The sequence below is a fragment of the Nyctereutes procyonoides genome, unplaced genomic scaffold, assembly GCF_905146905.1.
Source record: "Nyctereutes procyonoides isolate TBG_1078 unplaced genomic scaffold, NYPRO_anot_genome, whole genome shotgun sequence".
Lineage (NCBI taxonomy): Eukaryota > Metazoa > Chordata > Mammalia > Carnivora > Canidae > Nyctereutes > Nyctereutes procyonoides.
This window is the reverse complement of record NW_026575024.1, coordinates 23,620,891-23,640,129: the sequence shown is the minus strand read 5'-3', so window position 1 is coordinate 23,640,129 and position 19,239 is coordinate 23,620,891. Positions and strand designations below refer to the sequence as shown.

At 46.3% G+C, this 19,239-nt stretch overlaps 1 protein-coding gene across 2 annotated transcripts in view; it reads right to left on the bottom strand.

The window, feature by feature from the left end:
• Positions 1 to 2,919: 2,919 nt before the first annotated feature.
• Positions 2,920 to 19,239, bottom strand: part of LOC129494316 (ubiquinol-cytochrome-c reductase complex assembly factor 1) — a 102,198-nt gene continuing 85,878 nt past the window's right edge. The window contains exons 7-9 of one of the 2 annotated variants that reach the window (XM_055301174.1): positions 15,338 to 15,415; positions 9,817 to 9,930; positions 2,920 to 6,725 (exon numbers count right to left, since the gene is read on the bottom strand). In XM_055301174.1, the coding sequence (XP_055157149.1) occupies positions 6,591 to 6,725; positions 9,817 to 9,930; positions 15,338 to 15,415 (327 nt within the window). In that variant the 3' untranslated portion in view covers positions 2,920 to 6,590. The remainder of the gene's footprint in view (positions 6,726 to 9,816; positions 9,931 to 15,337; positions 15,416 to 19,239) is intronic. The other variant, XM_055301166.1, reaches the window with a different exon arrangement.

Sequence of the window (19,239 nt, the reverse complement as noted above, 5' to 3'; positions counted from 1 at the left end):
GAAGGAGGAATTATCTGGTGATCTCTTAAGCCCCCAACATTATTGGTCCAGCTACCTCACCCTCCCCAACCTATCCAGCACACACACCCCCTCCCCCCAGTCCATCCAGTTTACCCAACATGTATTTAGTGCCTCCTTTAGGCCAGGACTGTGGTCACAAAAATGAGTAAGACTTGGTCTCTGCCCTGGAGGAACTCGCAGTTTAGTGGGGAAGGCAGACTCATAAATAATTATAAGCCACAGGTTAAACCAACGTATAAACCAAGTGCTTTGGGGTTTAGAGCTCATGACCCAATCTGGAACCTTAGAGGAACCATGTCTCCATTCCCCTGTCCTCAACTAGTGTACAGCCCTGAGGCAGGCTTTTTCTCAGATGGTGACTGGGAGGTGAAGGAGCCATTTCTGGTCACAAGGAGAGAGAAAACTAGGAAAGAAACAAGCCAGCAAGACCTATGGTTCTGGTTTGCAACTCTGAAACCTTGAGTCAGCCTCTCAGGACCTCAGCCTCTCATGTGTAAAGTAAGAAGGCTGTGTTGGAGGTCTCCAAGTCTCTTCTAGCACTCACATATTCCATTACCTTTTGTTTTTTCCCCCATCACTTCTTAACATTACAAGTCAGTACTGGAAGCCTCCCTTCCTGGGACTTCTCCAGTTAGGATCTCTAGGACCTGACCTGTAATGTCAGGTCCTAGGCTCACCAGCGTGGCTCAGGGGAAGTCTCCTGGAAGCCACAGATTACTTGTGATGGGTGGTTAACACTGGAGCAAGGGTGAGTGGGTAGAGGATCATGGCTGGGGGGCCTGGGGTCTGGTTTACCCCTCCCTAAGGCCAAACCCAGTGGTGGGGGTGGGCAAGCCATAGTGGGATGCTGTGGGAAGGCTAGAAGTGGATAGAAACAGGGCAACAAGTACAGGAGGACTGCTCCCAAGGGAAGAGTTCAAACATTTTGTGACTATCTCATTCTCTGTCCACAAACTTGCCAGGCTCCCCCTTCCTTCCCCCTTCACCCCAATAGCTGATAAGTCTAGGTTTCCTGGGCACCGAGACCAGAAAGGGCTGGCCTTTCCCTCTCAGCCCTCACCTCAGAAACCCTTTGTCCCCGTCTATATTCCAATCTCTGGTTTCAGAAAAGAGTTCCCTCCTCCCCTCCAAAGGCAGGCCCTTGCTCTCAAGACCAGGGTCCCATGTCCAGAGGGATCTAATAATTCCTAACGTTTACAGGGAAGTTTCCTACTCCACTGAGTGCTTTACATTTAATCAGGCTCCCTCTCACCCCCATGTGCATCTTCAGCTTTTTTCTGTGCTGAAAACACCTTAGTTCTTACCCTATTCTTTTCTGTGCTGAAAACACCTTCTTACCCTACTCTCCTAACTCCTGCCCAATTTTTCTCCATTTCTTTTCAGCTAGCCACATACCAAGATATCACAGCTGCTGCCATACCCTTTCTTAACTCTTCACAATCTCTAAAGCCCTTAAGCCTCATTCACTTACTCCCTGGCCTCTACTCTGCAGGATGCAGCATTAAGAACCTCCTCCTTCTAGAAGCTCTCCTCTCCCCTGACTTCTACTCCAGCCTCTACTTCCTACCATAGTTCCTACTTTTCCTACTCCTCCCTCCCCAACACCTGCTACCACCTGCCCCACCCCACCCCACCCTGGAATGCTTTCTCCCACACCCACCCCAGTCGCTGACTGGTAGTGGGTCATTTCACCCCCTACATTTCACCTCTGGAAGCTCATCCATTTTCATGATTTCAAGTGCCCCTTCTACACTACACCCAAGACAAGACCAAAGCCCTTAAAGACCCCCCTCCTAATCATCCCCTGAAGTCCAGCCCCTCTCTTGCCTTCCCTGAAGCACCTTACACCAGACTGGTTCCCATACAGATATAACCTACATACACCAAAAGCAATGGAGTAGGGTTCAAAAGACAGGAGATTGTTTGGCTTTGCCACAGGGTCACCTTGCATCAATTTGTGGCTGCTTATCAGTGGACCTGTCCTCCTATTGCATGATGGGGCAATAATCCCTGCCCTGTCTATCCCATAATATAATTAGCACTTGGAAAAAAAAAACACTACAGAGGATTCTTCTCTTTGAGCTTCCCTCTTCTGCCTGACTTCGCCATCCCCTGTTCCCAGGAGAGCTCTAGGCTGCTCTCTTCAGGCTCCACATGCCAGGAGGCATCAAGTCTTCATGATTTCTCTGAAACATCTCTGGGGTTTGAGCTTCCCTTTGAATCCCTACAATCACCCCCCAGGCTCCCAAACCTAGATGGCTAGTTCTTGACTGAGCCAGTCTACCTTGCACACTGCTGTACATCTTCACTCCCAGAGGGTCACAGTCCTTACCCAGAATGCCTACCAGGTGCAGCATTACCCAGGCTGTCCCCCACTAGGCTCTCTGCAACCTTTATCTGCCTTTAACAAACCACTCAGCTGGTCCACTTGAGTCTGAAGAAGCTTCCTATTCCGTGCCTTCCTCTAGGTAGCTCATTTCCTGTTTTTCTTTCCACCTTCCTAAACTTTGTCCCTCCTTTTATGTCCTGACTCCCTTCAGGGCTTTTCTGATGTCTAACCCCCTTGTTCTGATTTTTCCTGTTAGTTTGGGAATCTGTCCACACAAGCCCATGCAGCTGGAATATTAATTAAGGCTTCCTATTACTTTTTAACTGTGGCACAACAGCCCCTTTCCCCATTTGGTACTTCTCTAAAACTAAATGCATTGGACTTGGTCTCAGAACCACTTGAGTTTGCATGCAGAGTCAGTTTGGGCCACCCTGAGCTTCATGTGGTTTCCCTCAATGGTAACAGGAATTTAATACCACCACAGATTTGTCACTGAAGATTAAGAGATAGCAAGTAAAAATACTAAGCAGTGTCTAATACAGAACAGAAACGAAAAAAAAAAATCCAGCTCAACTGGGGCCTTGGCTTTAATCTCAGCTTGATGTAAGAAACAGCAATTACTTACAGTTCTCAAACTTTTGGGCAAAACTGCAATCTTAGAGGTACTATTCACTGCATTGTTCGGTGTATCTCGTTTAAAACCCCTGTAATATATTCTTCTCTGAAACATTTCTTTCTTCTGATGAATAAGTATACTTCCTTTTATGAAACAAGATTCTTAGAACCTTGACTCCCATTTCTGCCTTTGGCTCCCAGGAAGCTCAGAGCAAGGTTTTACACTCAGTTGCAGATTTCCTCACTGGCCTGTGGGGGGCAGTGTGGGATGGGGAGAGAGCAAGGGCCCGGGGTTGGAAGATGGAAACGGGGCACTCTGAGCGGGTTCTTCCTGTGCCCAGATGACGTGAGCCTTAGTCCCTCACCCATGGAAAAGCGGTAAGAACGATGAGGATACCTATTTTACAGGACTGCTGTGAGACAATGTGTTAAAACTACTTTATAAATTACCCCAAAAATCCTGTGAAAGTTGGTTATTAGCAGTATAGGTTTTCTGACATGATTACTTCTCTCCCCCCACTTCCTAATACTTGCATCTTATCTTTTAAATTTTGTTTTTTTTTTAAAGATTTATTTATTTTTATTTCTGATAGACACAGAGAGAAAGAGAGAGGCAGAGACACAGGAGGAGGGAGAAGCAGGCTCCATGCTGAGAGCCTGATGCGGGACTCGATCCCAGGACTCCAGGATGACGCCCTGGGCCAAAAGCAGGCGCCAAACCGCTGAGCCACCCAGGGATCCCCTTAAATTTTGTTTTAATCACTTTGCAGTTTTATTAGAACAGTGTCTTTTAACTTGCTGTGATCCTTTATGGAAGTATACAGAATATAAATAAATTACAATTATTTCTAAAGAGCAATCTCCTGAGGGCAAGAAATATCCTTCACTTGTTTTGTATAATAACAACTTACAGTAGAAATATATGTAGCTAGAGGGGCACCTTGCTGGCCCAGGCAGTGGAGCATGTGACTCGTGACTCTTGGTCTCAGGGTCGCCGAGTTCAACCCCGATGTTGGTGTAAAGACTACTTAAAAAAGAGAGAGTTAAAGAAAAAAGTAGCTACAGAATGAACATTTAGCTTTCATTACTATGCAAAGGTCAATGGAGGTACTTCATACTGAGCTGCTAAAATAAGGTCAGAGAATGATCCAGAAAGGGATTTTTTCATAGGGCTTGTACTGATAATGACTGATGATCTAATTATTCATTCCTTCTTCCATTTGTCAAAGTTTATACTGATGCCTACTGTGAGCCAGGCACTCCTAGGGCACTAGAAAAACAAAGGCAATTGACCCAAACACAGTGCCCACTCTGAAGGAGCTCACAATGCAGGATGGAGAGTGGGTATAAAAAATAATAGTTTCCACCTGGGGCAGACAAGACGTAACGGGGGTGGGTATTTGAGCTAGTCAGAAGGGGAAGCGAGGATGCCAGGTGGAGGAAACATACAGGGTGATCTTTTCAGGTGACCCTAAGCAGTTCAGTTTGCTCAGAGCAAAAATGAATTAGAGACTCAGAAACAAACACAGGTCAAATTAAGAAGAGCCTTGCAGCCTCCAGGGACCTGGATTTTATCTTGAAAGGCAAGGGGGTGTGTAGTGGGTGAAAGATGCTGACAGCTGGAATTGAGGGCTTTGGGACATTCCCCACCTGATAGATACAATTCAGCTCTCTAAAAGGCAGCTCCATATTGCAAGTTGCACCGTTTGATGATTACTCAGGTTATGGAGACAGGATTTGGCTCTGCAGGCAGAGGTATTCATAAACGGCCTGTATGGACATAGGCCAGCTGAGATGCTGAGAAGAGGAGTCAAGTTCAGGAACTGAGCTGGACTAAGTTCAGCTTAGAGGACTAACCTCTAAAGTTTCTTCTAAATCTGCAATTCTGGGGGATCCCTGGGTGGCGCAGCGGTTTAGCGCCTGCCTTTGGCCCAGGGCACGATCCTGGAGACCCGGGATCGAATCCCACGTCGGGCTCCCTGCATGGAGCCTGCTTCTCCCTCTGCCTATGTCTCTGCCTCTCTCTCTATGTGACTATCATGAATAAATAAATAAAATCTTTAAAAAAAAATCTGCAATTCTGTGATTCTCAAGCAAGCCCAGTAGCTGAACTGGTGCTGTGGGCTGGGATCTGTGGCTGGGGAGCTGCCCTGGGCAGCAAATGGGTTAAGGCTCAAATAACTTTTATATATGAATTAATGTGTGGAGTTGGGAGCCAAAATCTGTTCCATTAATTTTTCCATCCATTCCAGGAGCAGTTAGGTACACACAGTAAAGTTTATTTTGGTACATGGTATACTTCACTCCATTAAAAATAAATTAATCAGCAAATTCCTGCCTGGCTCAGCTCTGGTTTATGTAAATAGTGCCCAGCTGTAATGAGTTACAAGGTGTTACTATCTCACACACACAGAGGGGGCTTCACTCTAGAACTCTGCTTGCAACAAAAGCATCTTAAATAAACTCAGAGAAGGCGGTCTGATTTGTAATGTTTTCACAGAAGTGGGATATACCTCACCCATATAGAATTTCTTTATATGACTCATTTTATAGCAAGTTAAAATGAAGGAAGTTTGATGGGGGAAGGAGGGGCAATATGGTTCCCCGCCCCCTTTCTTCAATGCAAAGAAAATTCCCCAAGAAATGACCCATACTCAGGAAGGAGGGGACTGATTCAAGTGCACAGACTGAGCTGACTCTGCAGCACATGCTCCAGAAGTTGGGATGGGATTAGAAACCTGGGCACGGGCTGGGCCCTGGGATGGTACAACTAAGAAATAATTTTCTCCTCTTCTCCCCAGTATCTCATGTAAAGGGAGTCAAGAGAGGAAAGACAGCATGTTCCTCACCCTGTTCAGTGGGGAAGTGACAAAAAGATGTTCTTGGAACTTCTTTCCAAATGACTCAGGATGTGACAAGCCCCTTGGCCATCAGAGGCCTCCTGGGTCCCAGAGGATGGAGCCTGGCAGGCTATGCCTTGGACATAACAGTGACATCTCCATGAACTGGAGATAAGAGCAGTAGCAGAGACCTTCCTGACCTCTTGCCCTCCCTGTCTCTAACTGAGCTGGGTGGGGTCCTCAACTTATGGCAACTTCCATCTAAGTTTCTAAAAACCCCGGAATAAAGAAGAGCCATGGCAGAGATAAGTCTCTGTTTCTTTTAATGGCCAACTCAACCCCATGGCTCAAAGCCAGAGGACAGAGCATGGTTACCCGTCTTGACTCAGCAGCATTCCAAACTGCCCCTCGGCCACAGCGGGCCCTTGGTGGAAGTGTCCCCTTTCTAACCTATCCCAAACTCTCTGGGGCCTTTAGGAAAAGTTGTCAATCACATAGTTGCTGGAGGGACCAGGGGAGTGTGTGCTGGAAAGCTCTTGCTCCAGGCTTCTCCTGAGGGGGAGGATTCCTCAGAAGAGCTAAGGGTTCTCCCAGCACTATAGTCCACCAGATCAGACTTCTGGGCATACTAAGAGGAAAATCAACACAAATGGGGCCAGATATTTGACAGATGCTGTTTGAAGGTCAGTTCAGGCCACTTTCTGCAGGGTTCTGGGCCAAACCAGCACCTCTCTCCTGGCAGTTCCTCAAAGCCAGCTGGCCAGCTGTTCAGAGGCATCAGCCCATCAAAGACCCTCGTCGTTATAAGTTGGGGAATGGGGCTTCAGGATGCTCTGAGGATTCTTCTCCACGAGAGGGCGCCAGCTCACCTCCCCTGTCAGAAGCAGATCCTCCCCATTCATGGAGTCCAGGTACTGCATCTGCAACAGGGAGAGCAGGAAACAAGACAGGGACAAGGGCAGGAGAGACATAAGATGTCATACGGAACCAGCCTTCCAATGGAGAGGATGGTGGGCGGGGGGAGGTTTGTGGAGGGGACCTGCCCGTCCCAGGTCCCAGCACAGCAGATCTCTGATCTCCCAGATTATTTCATTAAAGTGGGTTGGGAGAAACACATCACCGGGGAAGCTCATTAGAAAGGTTTAAGGGAACTCCCCATCATACCTCCAGATAGACAGACATATATGCCCTGATTTTCTGGACTGCAAGAACTTTCTAGGGAGGATGTACTGGGGAGACATGTCCTTGGGATGTGTGTGTGTGTGTGTTTTATCTGTCTGTTCAGGGCAGGGTTGGTATTCAAGGTGAGCCAATTCCCTTTTCTGAGATATAAGTTTCCTTGTCTGAGAGAGGGACAGTTACATGCACCCCACAGGACTCATGAAAAGATTAAATGATACAACATATGTACACTGCTAGTCACTGGCACTTTTTAAATTTTAACTATGTATGTCCCTAATGTTCTCTACTGAGCCCCAAGCCCACGATTAGTGGACCACCATGCTGGCCAGTGGGCCCAGCTTCACCTCCTGAACAGCAAGCGGAGAAGCGACTCCTGTGATGGGAGAATGGGGAATAGCTGCGGAGAAGGTGAGATTTGGGTAGTTCTGCAAGAGGCAGGTGATCTAATGAGTGGCCAAGTCTCAGGAGATGAAGGTGGTCTCTGGGAAATCCTCCCCAGGCTGCTGCTAGTAAGGAGGACAGCAGAATGAGAAATGCTATCAAGGGGAGATGTGTATCACATCAGGAGTGAGAGCACTGGATTCAGAGAGATGAGGCTCCATTGTGGCGTGAGAAGGCACTAGGGAGAAAGGAAAGGGACAGGAATCTGGAGGCCTCGTCTTAGTCCCTGGATCATCTCCCTCTTCCAAGAATTCCTTCACTCCTATTGTTTCACCTTCAGGCTGCTGACCCCTGAACTCAACTTATCTCTCACAGATACCTCAGGTCTAGATCTCCACATGTCCTGTTGTCTTCCAGAGCAAGGAGAGCAACTGACCTATTACCTTCCCTAAAATACACTCCTCTTTCCAACAACTCTATTTCTGTCCCCCACTTGTCCATCTTCTGCGCTGGGAATCTCACCATAACCTCTGACTGGGTCTTGGGCTACCCACCAAGCCAACTAGGATTATGGTGCAAAACTAGTCTGCTCAGGACCCAGCTTCTTTGGTTTCCCGAGCAGTGCACTCATACTTAGTCTTGCTTTTCTTTGGCCTTCCACAGCACTTTGTTTCTACCTGTATCACATCACAAACTGACTTATTCCAGGGTTAGCCTTGTGCCTGACTGGCTTCATCGCTAAACCATGAGCTGGCTCAAGGACAGGTCTGGGTCCTATGAATTTCTACTTCCTCAACAGAGTGCCTGGCACAACAGATATTCAGATGTTTTGCTGACAGGACTGGGTCCCCATCAAAGCTCCCTGATTCCTTAAGAGCCCCATCACTGTTTTTCTATTGCCTGCCTCTCATTGGACAATATGGGACTTCTAGGGGCCCTGGTGTGCAGTCCCTTGTTTTAGGGCCCTCAGAGAGGTCCCAGCTATGCCCTTGTTGTGGCCCCTGGCACAAGCCCACCATGGCAGATGGAAAAGTTAAGCTGGTCTCTCAAAAAACTCAGCATTTGCTTTGCCAACTGCTACTTGTGTCTGACGATGAGTCCAGTCAACAGTGTGAGTCTCAAGAGTTCTCTGTGGGTGGAGCCCTCTGGCCACAGTGCCTTCTCCCAGCTCTGTCAGATTTGAAGAATAGTCAAACAGAAGTCCTGGCTTCTGGGGGTTCTCTACCGTCTGGGTCTGAAGAGCCCCACTGTGTGATTTTTCTAGCGATCAACAAGCTGTTGATCTTCTGTCTTCTCCCCCAGAGCCAGGGCCTGGCCTTCCCCTTCCTGGCTGCTGAAGGCTTGAAGGCTGTGGATACAGGTGAATAAGAGAATAACTGGGGTGAGGCCCCTTCAGCTCCAGGGCCAGGCCCAAGCCCAAGAAGCAAAGGTGTGACTCATGGGACAGCCTGAGCTGATGAGCTGTCTGGAGCAGCTATGGCCTCTAGTGGCTACATGAATCACCAGCTTGGGGTTGTAGGCCAGCTGTGCCATCTGACTCATGGGAGACCCTGGAAAAGCCCTTATGTTCCTGTTCCCTGTCACTCAGTTCACTCATCTATAAGGTATGGGTTTCCCATCAGTACAGGATCAGGGGACAGAGAGATCAAGAAGTGAAGCCATGAAAAAAAAAAAAGTGAAGCCATGGTTTCGAGGAAAACTATGTAGTTAAGCAGTCCTCACACTGGAGTTTTCTATTAGAAGTTTTAGTGTCACGGAGCCTTGGGGGAAGAGGAGGTTGGGGAATGAGGCGTGGGAAGAGGCTCGAGGGATGACTGTGGAATGCTGCCTGGAGTCTGGTCCTGCTAGAAATCAGGAGTGGGAAACATGAGCCTTGGAGCTTCAAAGTGGGGACAGAGGGGGTTACAGCGGGTGACTGCACTGTACCCCATTCCCATAGCCTACAGGACTGTGTGTCCCTGGGGTCTCATAGAGCACTGGGCACATAACAGGCAATCAAAGGTGTAGTGAATGAACGCCTAAAAGTTTTTTTTTTATTTTTTTTAAATTTATTTATTTATGATAGTCACAGAGAGAGAGAGAGAGAGAGAGAGGCAGAGACACAGGCAGAGGGAGAAGCAGGCTCCATGCACCAGGAGCCCGATATGGGATTCGATCCCGGGTCTCCATGATCGCACCCTGAGCCAAAGGCAGGTGCCAAACCGCTGCGCCACCTAGGGATCCCTACCTAAAAGTTTTTGAGAGCAGACTACTCAGTGCCTCTTCTATCTCATTCCCCATCGCCACCCCAGCTCATGGCTAGGCTGCTGACGTGATATGGTCAGAATAACCTCAGATTGGCCTATGGAAACTCAACCTCTCCCAATCCTCTGCAAGTCCAGCATCCACAGTCCTCAGGAAAGACTTGCTTTCCATGAGCCTCTGGAGGCGAGGGGTAGGGCTGCTCACCTGTTTCCTCACATACTCCACCAACAATTCAAGCTGTCGAGGGTCTTCACATTTCTGGTTGAAGAAGGTTCTCCAGAGGGCAGCAGCCAGCCCATGGTCATCTGAAAGGATCCCCTGGAACACACAGTACAATTGGTCTTCCAGAGAGCTGGGGATATTGTGAATATGCTGGAAACCACAGAATTGGACTGGAAAGGCCTTAGAGACACTACAAGAAAGAAATAGGGCAGCTGCATGGTAGAGCTGGAAAGGGTCTTCAGAGAGCATCAGATCCAAACTTTTCATTTTATGCAAAGGAAGGACATGGGAGTTGGGGGAGGGGGGGCAAGTGACTGGCTAAGATTAATGTGGATATGGGGTTCATGTATGGCTGCCCTCCTAGGCCATAGCTCCCTCGACTCTCCCGCACCATACTTGACCCAGCAATACTTATGAGGCCAGGAAGAGAAATGGTGCCACAATGCTCCTACTGCTATCTGCAAGGAATGGGCACGGAGTAGTGTGGGTGGGTATTTTTTCCCCAGAAACAGATTTGGGCATAGGCTGCACCTTCTCTCCTGGTCCAAGGGCACACATCTGCAAGGCAGCTAGCTTTATGGGGAAGGAAAACAGGCACCTTGGCCTCACTGTCAACCATCTCTGGGTTGATCATGGCTGACACGGCCTCAAGTAGAGAAATAGGCCATTCGGAGGACCGCCATGAGCCAAAAAAGGAACGCTCACAGAGCCTATGTGTGTGTGTGCCTAATACTGTCCTTTGCAGCACAGAAAAGGGCTATGTTAAGAAGCCCAATGTCACAGAGGCTAATCAGCAGCACCTGGGCCTTGGACTAGGGCCATTTCCTAGCTTGGACCTCTAAGGGAAAGAGAAGGGAGAGTCGGCTTCATGGGGTGAGGGTGGCTGAAGGGAAAGGCCCCAAGAAGCTACTCTGTCCAGAGTAGCTTCCTCAGGGACTGTCCAGGTGCCAAGGTCATGTAGACCAGACAAAACACTGACTGGGACTCAGAAGTCAGAAGGCCTGATCAAGTCCTGGCTCTGCCGCTACTAAGCTTAGAGATGATGGGCAATTCACTACTCATCTATGAAACAGATGAAACTGCTTGCCCTACACACAGCATCTTTACATTATAAGAGTCAGATCATGTAAAGGTATTTTGTTAAATGTAGTATGTAAGATACAAGGATCAGGAGCTTGCTTTGGTAGGCAGCTGTGGATATAGTTGAATCAACAGTGAGATCTAGGAATCAGACCACCTACATTCAAATGGCAGCTCTGTGTGGCCCGCTGAAAGCCACCAGCCCTTCTCGAGCCTCGGTTTCTCATGAGCCAAACAAACACAGCAAGATCCATCCCACAGCACTGTTGTGAGAATTCAGAGATAATAGCCAAGACAGGTTCTATAAGTGGCAAAGCATTATACGAAGACCCCAGATCATGTCTTCAGTGTGATGTTGTGGGCTGGCCTCTGGGACATGGTGGCATCTGAGGTCTGACTTTAGGCTTTCTGCCAGGAAGGGCCAAATCCAGGATGGGGTACTGACAGTTTGGTGGAAAAACATTCAACCTATTCCAAATGCCCCCTGCTAAACATCCCTGTAATTCCCCAGCTTAAGAGGCTGTGCTGGTATAATGGCTGAGTCAGGAAAATCAGCTTCTTCTGGCAGATGGGGACAGGGCCCAAGAACAAGCTCAGGCACATCACCATTCTCCAAGCTATTTGCTAACACAACAGCCTGCCTGTGTCTGAAGTGCCCTGGGCACAAACTGGAGTGCTGCTGGCAGCGACCCACATGTGCTACATGGAAAGGAACAGGAGTGGGAGCGGGTGTCATGAGGACCTAGAGAATGAGCAATAGAGCACAGGACAGCAAAAGCCATGGGAGCCATGGCCTGCTGCAAATAGGCACCCCTAGCAATGGGTGAGATGGCTGGAAAGGGGCAAGTCCATAATCAGTCAAAAAGAAAAGGATGACTCAGGACTCAGATTAACAGTGATAACACCTGACTATTCCAGGCTGTCAGAGTTCTTTCACACACCTGGCTCCTGATGACTACGTATGCCAAGAATAGATATTATTATCCCCATTTGAAAGATAAGTACACAGAGGCTTGGAGGTTATCTAGCTAATTGATGAGTTTAAGGGATGATGCCCAACTAGCTCTATTTACGATGCAGTACCTAACGCAGAGTACAGGGCGGCGGGGGTGGGGGTGGGTGGGGGATAAAAATGGCTAAATAAATCAATGAACCCAACACTTCGGCCTTCTTTCCACCCAACTGCTATGAGTCAGTGAAAACAAATGGGAGACTGGTTCTGAGAGAGAAATCAGGAAAGGAAAAAGAGTGTTTGGCAGCCAAATATTAGTTTGCATAGCAATTTTCCCACAACTTACTATGGGACCTGCCTGTTTTCCCTCACGACACAGAAAAGCATGCTTCAGGAGACTGGGAAACCTAGGTCTAGAGTAATTGAGAAGAAGCCTGTGCCTTGAGAGTCCTGGGTATGGTTAAGGGTTTGGAGTGGCAGTCTCACTCAGAAGACTGATTTTGACACCATGATGTGCTTACCCTGATGCTGAGAACACAGAGACACAGCAAAATGGTCTCAGGTCATAGGCAGCTGACAATCTAGTTGAAGGGACAAGCTAATGCATACCAAACAACAGCACAAGATTAAATTCAGGAGAAGGAACAACTGCCAATCTGTACAGGGAGACTCTAAGGTATACCCTGTGCATGGCTGGCTCCTCAGTCTTCAGTCTTAGCTTCTATGACATTCTACTTATAACCAGATCTTTATTTGCTTGTTTACCTGTTTATTGCCCATATCCCCACTAGAAGGTAAGCTCCAGTGGGAAAGAACCACACCATGTTTGTTTTATTCACCAAAATATTCCCAGTGCATCCCATATGGTAGGCACTTTATACCTGTTGGATGGATGGATGGATGGATGGATGGATGGATGGATGATGTTGAAATTCAGAGTAAACAAACAGATCTAGAGAGGTCAGGAAAGCTTTGTGGAGAAGGGGGCCTTTAAGAATGGAGAATATTTGGAGAGCTACATTCTAAGAGAGAATATATTGGTTCACTGAACATTCACACAGAGAGTGCCTGCAAGGTACCAGGCCCTGGACCAGGCCCTCAGACCTAAAGCTGATAGACTTGGCCACTGCCCTCCACACCTAGTTGTCCAGGAGAGCTTCAGTCAAGCACAGGATGTCCACGGAGCAGTGGGGCAAATGGCCTCACTTGGAAAGAAGGTTACACACTCAAAAACCATGGGAGATAACAGTGGATAGGATATGTTGGGGACAGTTGACAGAAGGCCTGAAAGTGCCATGGAGGAATTTGGACTTAATATAATAGAAAACAGGAAGTTTCTAAAAGTGGCCAGGATAGGGGCACAACCCAAGCAACATTCTAGGAAAAGTGCTGTAGAACGGCGCTGTCCAACTTCAGTGGGGCTGCCATCCCACTCCTGCAAAGCTCATGTTAAATCAATGATGTGTGTAGTATGCAATCTAAATTGCTCTCCAATAATTGAAGATATTTGGTGGACTGAGAATCAGGAGAAATCCATTTTAACTGCAAATAAGTCCTATTTTTGTAAGTTTATCTCCTGACTTTAATTATTATCTTCAGACTGATAACACTTCCTCCAGCCTGAACTCATTTCTTACTTTCATCCTTTATGCCTTTCCTCCCTTCCTCATTCTTCACTTGCCACATGCCAGGTACCATGACAAGCAAAAGAAATGCACACACAGCAGACACTGCCACTACCCAGAAGAAGTCCCCATCCAGCAGGGGTGACAGTTAACATTAGTGTAGCAAATGCTGTGGAGTCCAGGGTGGGTGAACGGAGTTGAGCATGGGGGAGTTCCAGGCCTATTTTCCAGAAGCAGTGCTGCTTGTATTAAAAAGCTGGAGGTCACCACAAAATAAGCATAAAAGCACATGTTTTGTTAAAAAGATGAGGTATGATGAACCCTGGTAGTGTGCATACAGGTGTTCATTACAGCATTTTTTTACCTTTTCGGTATTTTTGAAATTTCCATAATAACAGTGGGAAGAAAAAAATGAGACAGATGCTACCACATGGGTGAACGCTGAGGGCATTATGCTAAGTGAAATAAGCCAGTCATAAAAGAATAAAATAAAAAAGAGTACATGAGATACTCAGAGGATTCAAATTTACAGACAGCAAGGAGAGGGTGGTGGTTACCAGGGGCTGGGAGAAGGCTGAGGGCAGAGTAAGGGTTTAATGGGTACAGAGCTTCAGTTTGGGAAGATGGAAAAAGTTCTGAAGGTGGATGGTGGTGACAGCTGCTCAACAATGTGAATGCACTTAAGACCACTAAAATCTGTAACTTAAAAATGGTAAATTTTGGGCAGCCCGGGTGGCTCAGCGGTTTAGCGCCGCCTTCGGCCCAGGGCGTGATCCTGGAGACCCGAAATCGAGTCCCACATCGGGCTTCCTGCATGGAACCTGCTTCTCCCTCTGCCTGTGTCTCTGCCTCTTTCTCTCCTCTCTGTGTATTCTCATAAGTAAATAAAATCTTTAAAAAAAATGGTAAATTTGGTGTTACATATATTTTACAATGAAAAAAATGAGATCTAAAAGTTCTGATGTGGAAAGAGGCCTAAGATATATTGTTCACGGAAAAACACAAGGTGCAGAATAGTGCATGTAGTGTGACTCCCATTGTGTAAAGAAAATATACAGATGTCTGTGTATGCAAACGTCTGGAAGGACACCCAATAAACTATTAACAAAGTTTTCCTCTGGGACAGGGAACTGGGCAGGACAGGAAAGGAGCCTTCTATTTTTTACTTCAACCTCTTATTTGCAGTTTTATGAGTTTTTGAAATGAGTATGTATTGCTTTTATAATTAAAGCCATAAAAGTGTGTGATGTCTGGCAGCCCATACTGTTTAGATGTGTATTCCTATCTCTGGAGGCTGAGACTGTGACTGATTTGCCTTTGTCCCTACATCTAGCACCTCACAAGGACTCAATAAATGCTACTAACTGAATGATCTGACCATATTATGCCATTTGTGCTCTTTTTCCAAGCACTAGGCAAATTGCTGGGCATAGTCATTCCTGTTGCGAAGTCACTGATGATGAGGAAATAAATTCTAAGCAGATAGTGATGATGTCCCTTGAAGATTCCCTCAGAGTTTCTCACCAAAAGTCTTTGTATGTAAGTGATGAATCCCTGAATTCTACTCCAGATACCAATATTGCACTGTGTGTTCACTAATTAAAATTTAAATTAATGGGGTACCTGGGGGGGCTCAGTGACTGAGCATCTGCCTTTGGTTTAGGTCATGATCCTGGGGTCCTGGGATCAACTCCCGCATTGCGCTCCCCACAGGGAGCCTGCCTCTGCCTCTCTCTCTGTATCTATCATGAATAAATAGAGAAAATCTTTTAAAAAAAATTAATTAAAAAAAAGTCTTGGTTGGGGGAAGTCAATGTTCTGCTTAAAGCTTGGCAAATGATCTTACCTCATCATATCCCAAGATTGCCGCATAGAAATTATTTGTCATAAGGATCATGTTCTTCTTCAGGATATAAGAATTAACCTACAGAAACAAAATGACAAAAACAAAAGTATGAAAAAAGGGGGGAAACCCAAAAAATATTATTTTTGCCTCTTAAATATGATAAACTCCTAGTAAAACAAAGAGAGAAGGCCCCTAACAGTTGAACTGTTAGGCCACCTCCGTTTCCCTGATCTGTCAGGATTCTCCCCAATTTGATAGCTTCTTTTGGGTTCTGATCACAAAGCAGTAACTTGGTTTAATGAGCTGAGCCCCAGGTACATGTCAGGCTTCATGGCAGTCCCCATGAATACAAAGTATAAGAAATGGTTTTTTAGCTGGAGGAGCACACAGTCTAGTATGGAAAAACCGACATGTAAAAAAGAATTAAACTGTAATACGTTGCCTCAAATTCTATCCCCAAGGTGGTAAACAATAAACTAATTTTTTAAAAGATTTTATTTATTTATTCATGAGACACAAAGGAGAGGCAGAGACATAGGCAGAGGGAGAAGCAGGGTTCCTGTGGGAAGTCTGGTGTAGGACTCGATCCCAGGACCCTGGGATCACGACCTGAGCCAAAGGCAGATGCTCAACCACTGAGCCACCCAGGTACCCCAATAAATTAATTTCCATACAAATGATCTCTGCTCTGGGAGCAAGGGATGAGTTCTCCAGGAAGTAATGCTTATGTGACCCTTGGAGGAGAGAGGACATTCTAGACAAAGGGAACAAGGTGTGCAAAGGTGCAGAGGCAGGAAAGAAAATGTCTGGGGATGCCAGGGAAGGTAAATGGGCAGTAACACTGGAAAGGTAATGATCAGGTTAGGAAATGCCTAAGGGCTACTCAAAGGAGCCTGTGGTATCAAAGACAGAAGGAATAAGTGTGAAGAGGAGGGAGAGAGGGAGGACCTGGAGTGAGATGCTGAGGAGAAAGGAGAGCCAGGAGGCTGTGGGGAGGAGGAGAGAATAAACCAGCTGGAATAAGCCAGGCTGAAGTAGTAAGACTGTTAATCTTAAGAGACTATTTTGAAATACAATTCCAGTGAGGCCACTGACACCTTGGTAGAACTTTTCTCAGAGAACAGCCAGGTGGGCCTTCAGAGTCTTATACTACAGCTCACTGAATATCTTCAGTAGGGTAAACTCAGACCTCCAGACTTCTAGGAATATACTTGAGAGCCTGCTCCATGTTTCATCCCAGCAGAGAGCCTGGTGTAATGTGCAGTACATAAGTAAGGACTCACTGGATATTTAAACTGACAGATTTTAGAAACAACCAAGTTATCTGGAACTTTACATGGAGAATAAGATTTGTGCTTAACAATCCTGACCATAACCATGCCCACTGTCATCTCCTCCATTTACTAAGCACCTGGTTCTGGGCCACGTGCTTTATGGATATCATCTCCTCTAACTGTGACTGGAATTCAGAGGGTAGGTGTGCCAGAGTCACATTTTTACATACACAGAAAACTGAGCCTCAGGTAGGTGAAGGGACTGGCCCTAGTCCCACAGCAAATTAGTGATAAAGCTGAGATTAGCATCCAAGTCATCTGAGTCCAAAGTTCATGTGCCTTACGTTCCATCATATTCCTACCTCCAGGAGGATGATTTAACTTTGGATCATAAATCAAAGGAGTGATTTAATTCTATGGTTCATAACTGATCTGGAAAGTAGAGCAGAAAGGAGTACTGGAAGAACCTGGGTTTGGTCAGACAACGTGGGTTCAAGTTCTAATTCTGCTGTATACAGAGGATGCCATTTCGGGCAAGTCAAACCTCTCTATTTCCTTGCATTTCAAATGCTCTACACAGAGGGCATTTGCTGGTTTAAACAAACCAGCAAACCATTTGCTGGGTCATATATTCATTCATTAATTCAACAACGTATGCTGAAAGCCCCAGTAAACTGTAAAGTGCTCTGCACTTATAGAAAACTAAAACCAGTTCTAATAGGGATAATTTTCGAAGAAGAAATAAGAAGAAGAAGAAAGAAGAAGAAGAAGGAGGAGGAGGAGGAGGAGGAGGAAGGAGAAGGAGGAAGAGGAGGAGGAGGAGAATGGCACAGCTCAAACTGGAAAATGTGAGAGTAGATATAGCTGGTAATACAATCCATGACCTTTCCCTCTACTATCAGTCCAGGCCAAATCAGACCTCCAGCCTTTATGTTCCTAGAGCTCTGTCCACATTCCTCCTCCTGGATATACAATGTGGTTTAGAGCTATTTATGTACCTGTCTCTCTCACTAGTCTGTGAGCTACTCAAAGGTCATAAGGAACTCTGTCTGATTAATCTTGGCACCCCCAACATCTAGTCCAGGGCCTGGCCCAGAGCAGGGTTTAAGACTGGCATGCTGATGGCTGAATCCTTACAAGGGCCTTAGTGTCACACAGAGTGTGTTCTGTCCAATGACAGCCTTTTGTTTGTTTCCTCTTTTTTGCTGCTTTGAGTACCTTGCATGTTTCTAAAATTTCAAAAATATGTACTGCCTAATTTCTTATTGCATCATCTTCCAGAATGGGTTGAGGCAAAAGACAGAGTCAAGAAACAAGCCAGAGCTAGAGTTCATTCCTTCTGAAGTGGGAGGATAGGACTGCAACCCAAAATGTTGATACTCATTTTGGGGCTCTCCCTACTCCCATACAAGTTATTCTCCTAATCATGCAAGATGAATCAGAGCCACAAGCAGACGTCAGAGGTGTCAAACACAAAGGCAAGAGCATCTCAGGTGCAAACATTCACTGAATCTGCTAAGCAGAGCTAGTTTATGTATTGTATCTAACCAGTAAACCTTAAACCTGGAAGGGCCGTCAGAGATCACCTAGCTCAATGCCTCCAAGAAATTGGTGAACTAAGACCCAAAAAGGGGTAGGGACTTGTCTTGAGGTCACACAGAAAGCTACTGTCAGAGCCAGGATTAGACTGTGATTTCCAGACAAGTGCTTTACCTACTTCACCATCTGTAGGGGCATTTCCAGAGATCAGCAACACGGTAATGTGCAAACCTCAGTTTCCAGCAAGGTTCAGTTACATACAAACACACTTTCTCCTCTTGGGATGCACCTACATTCTGGCTGCCTATGACCCAGGAAGAATGGAGAGCAGGGCTAGAATTCCCTATTAGCAAGGCTCCACTACCTCTGGTCCTATATTCTAACTCTAGTGACCTGTAAGCTGCCTCTCCCTCTTCCCTCTAGCTGAAGGATGGCAAGCAGCCACAGCTAGGAATGGCTTTCAGATATCATCACCCAGGCTGCATTAGATCATGAAAAAGGCCCTTCCTGGAAGAGGGTGGAAGCTCCATCAGTGCAGACACATGATCTGCAGGCAACAGGTGAGGGTGAGTGAGAACAGCTTCCTGAACTACTGGACTTGCCCCAATGGGCCCTTCTAACCAGCCCAGCAGTCAAAGGAAGCTCGATACTCCCTCTGGTGAACCTCTGTTGGGATTTTATTCCCTCATTTAAGCTTTTGTTTGTTGGCATACAGGTTCTGTGCCCTGCTGCCAGATGGTTCTATATGGAGCACCCTGCCCATGATGGAAACACAGATGAACAAACCAAATGAAAAACTCCTCCCAGATAGTGTTGGGCTGTTCTCTTAGTAAACTCTTATCCTTTCTATAATGCTTTGCTTTTCATAAAAACCCATACATACAGCACCACCACAAGGAAAAGGTTCCTTTTATATCAGTTACTCATATTTTCCCATTTATTTAAGCTATTAAAATTCATGCAGATATTTTATAAGCCATCAGGATTTGGTGACTGGTATTACTGAATGTTTAATAATAAACTAAACAGAAGAAATCAGAGGGTTAAATGATGACTGCAATTCCTGTAATGACTTAATTAAATTTTTAT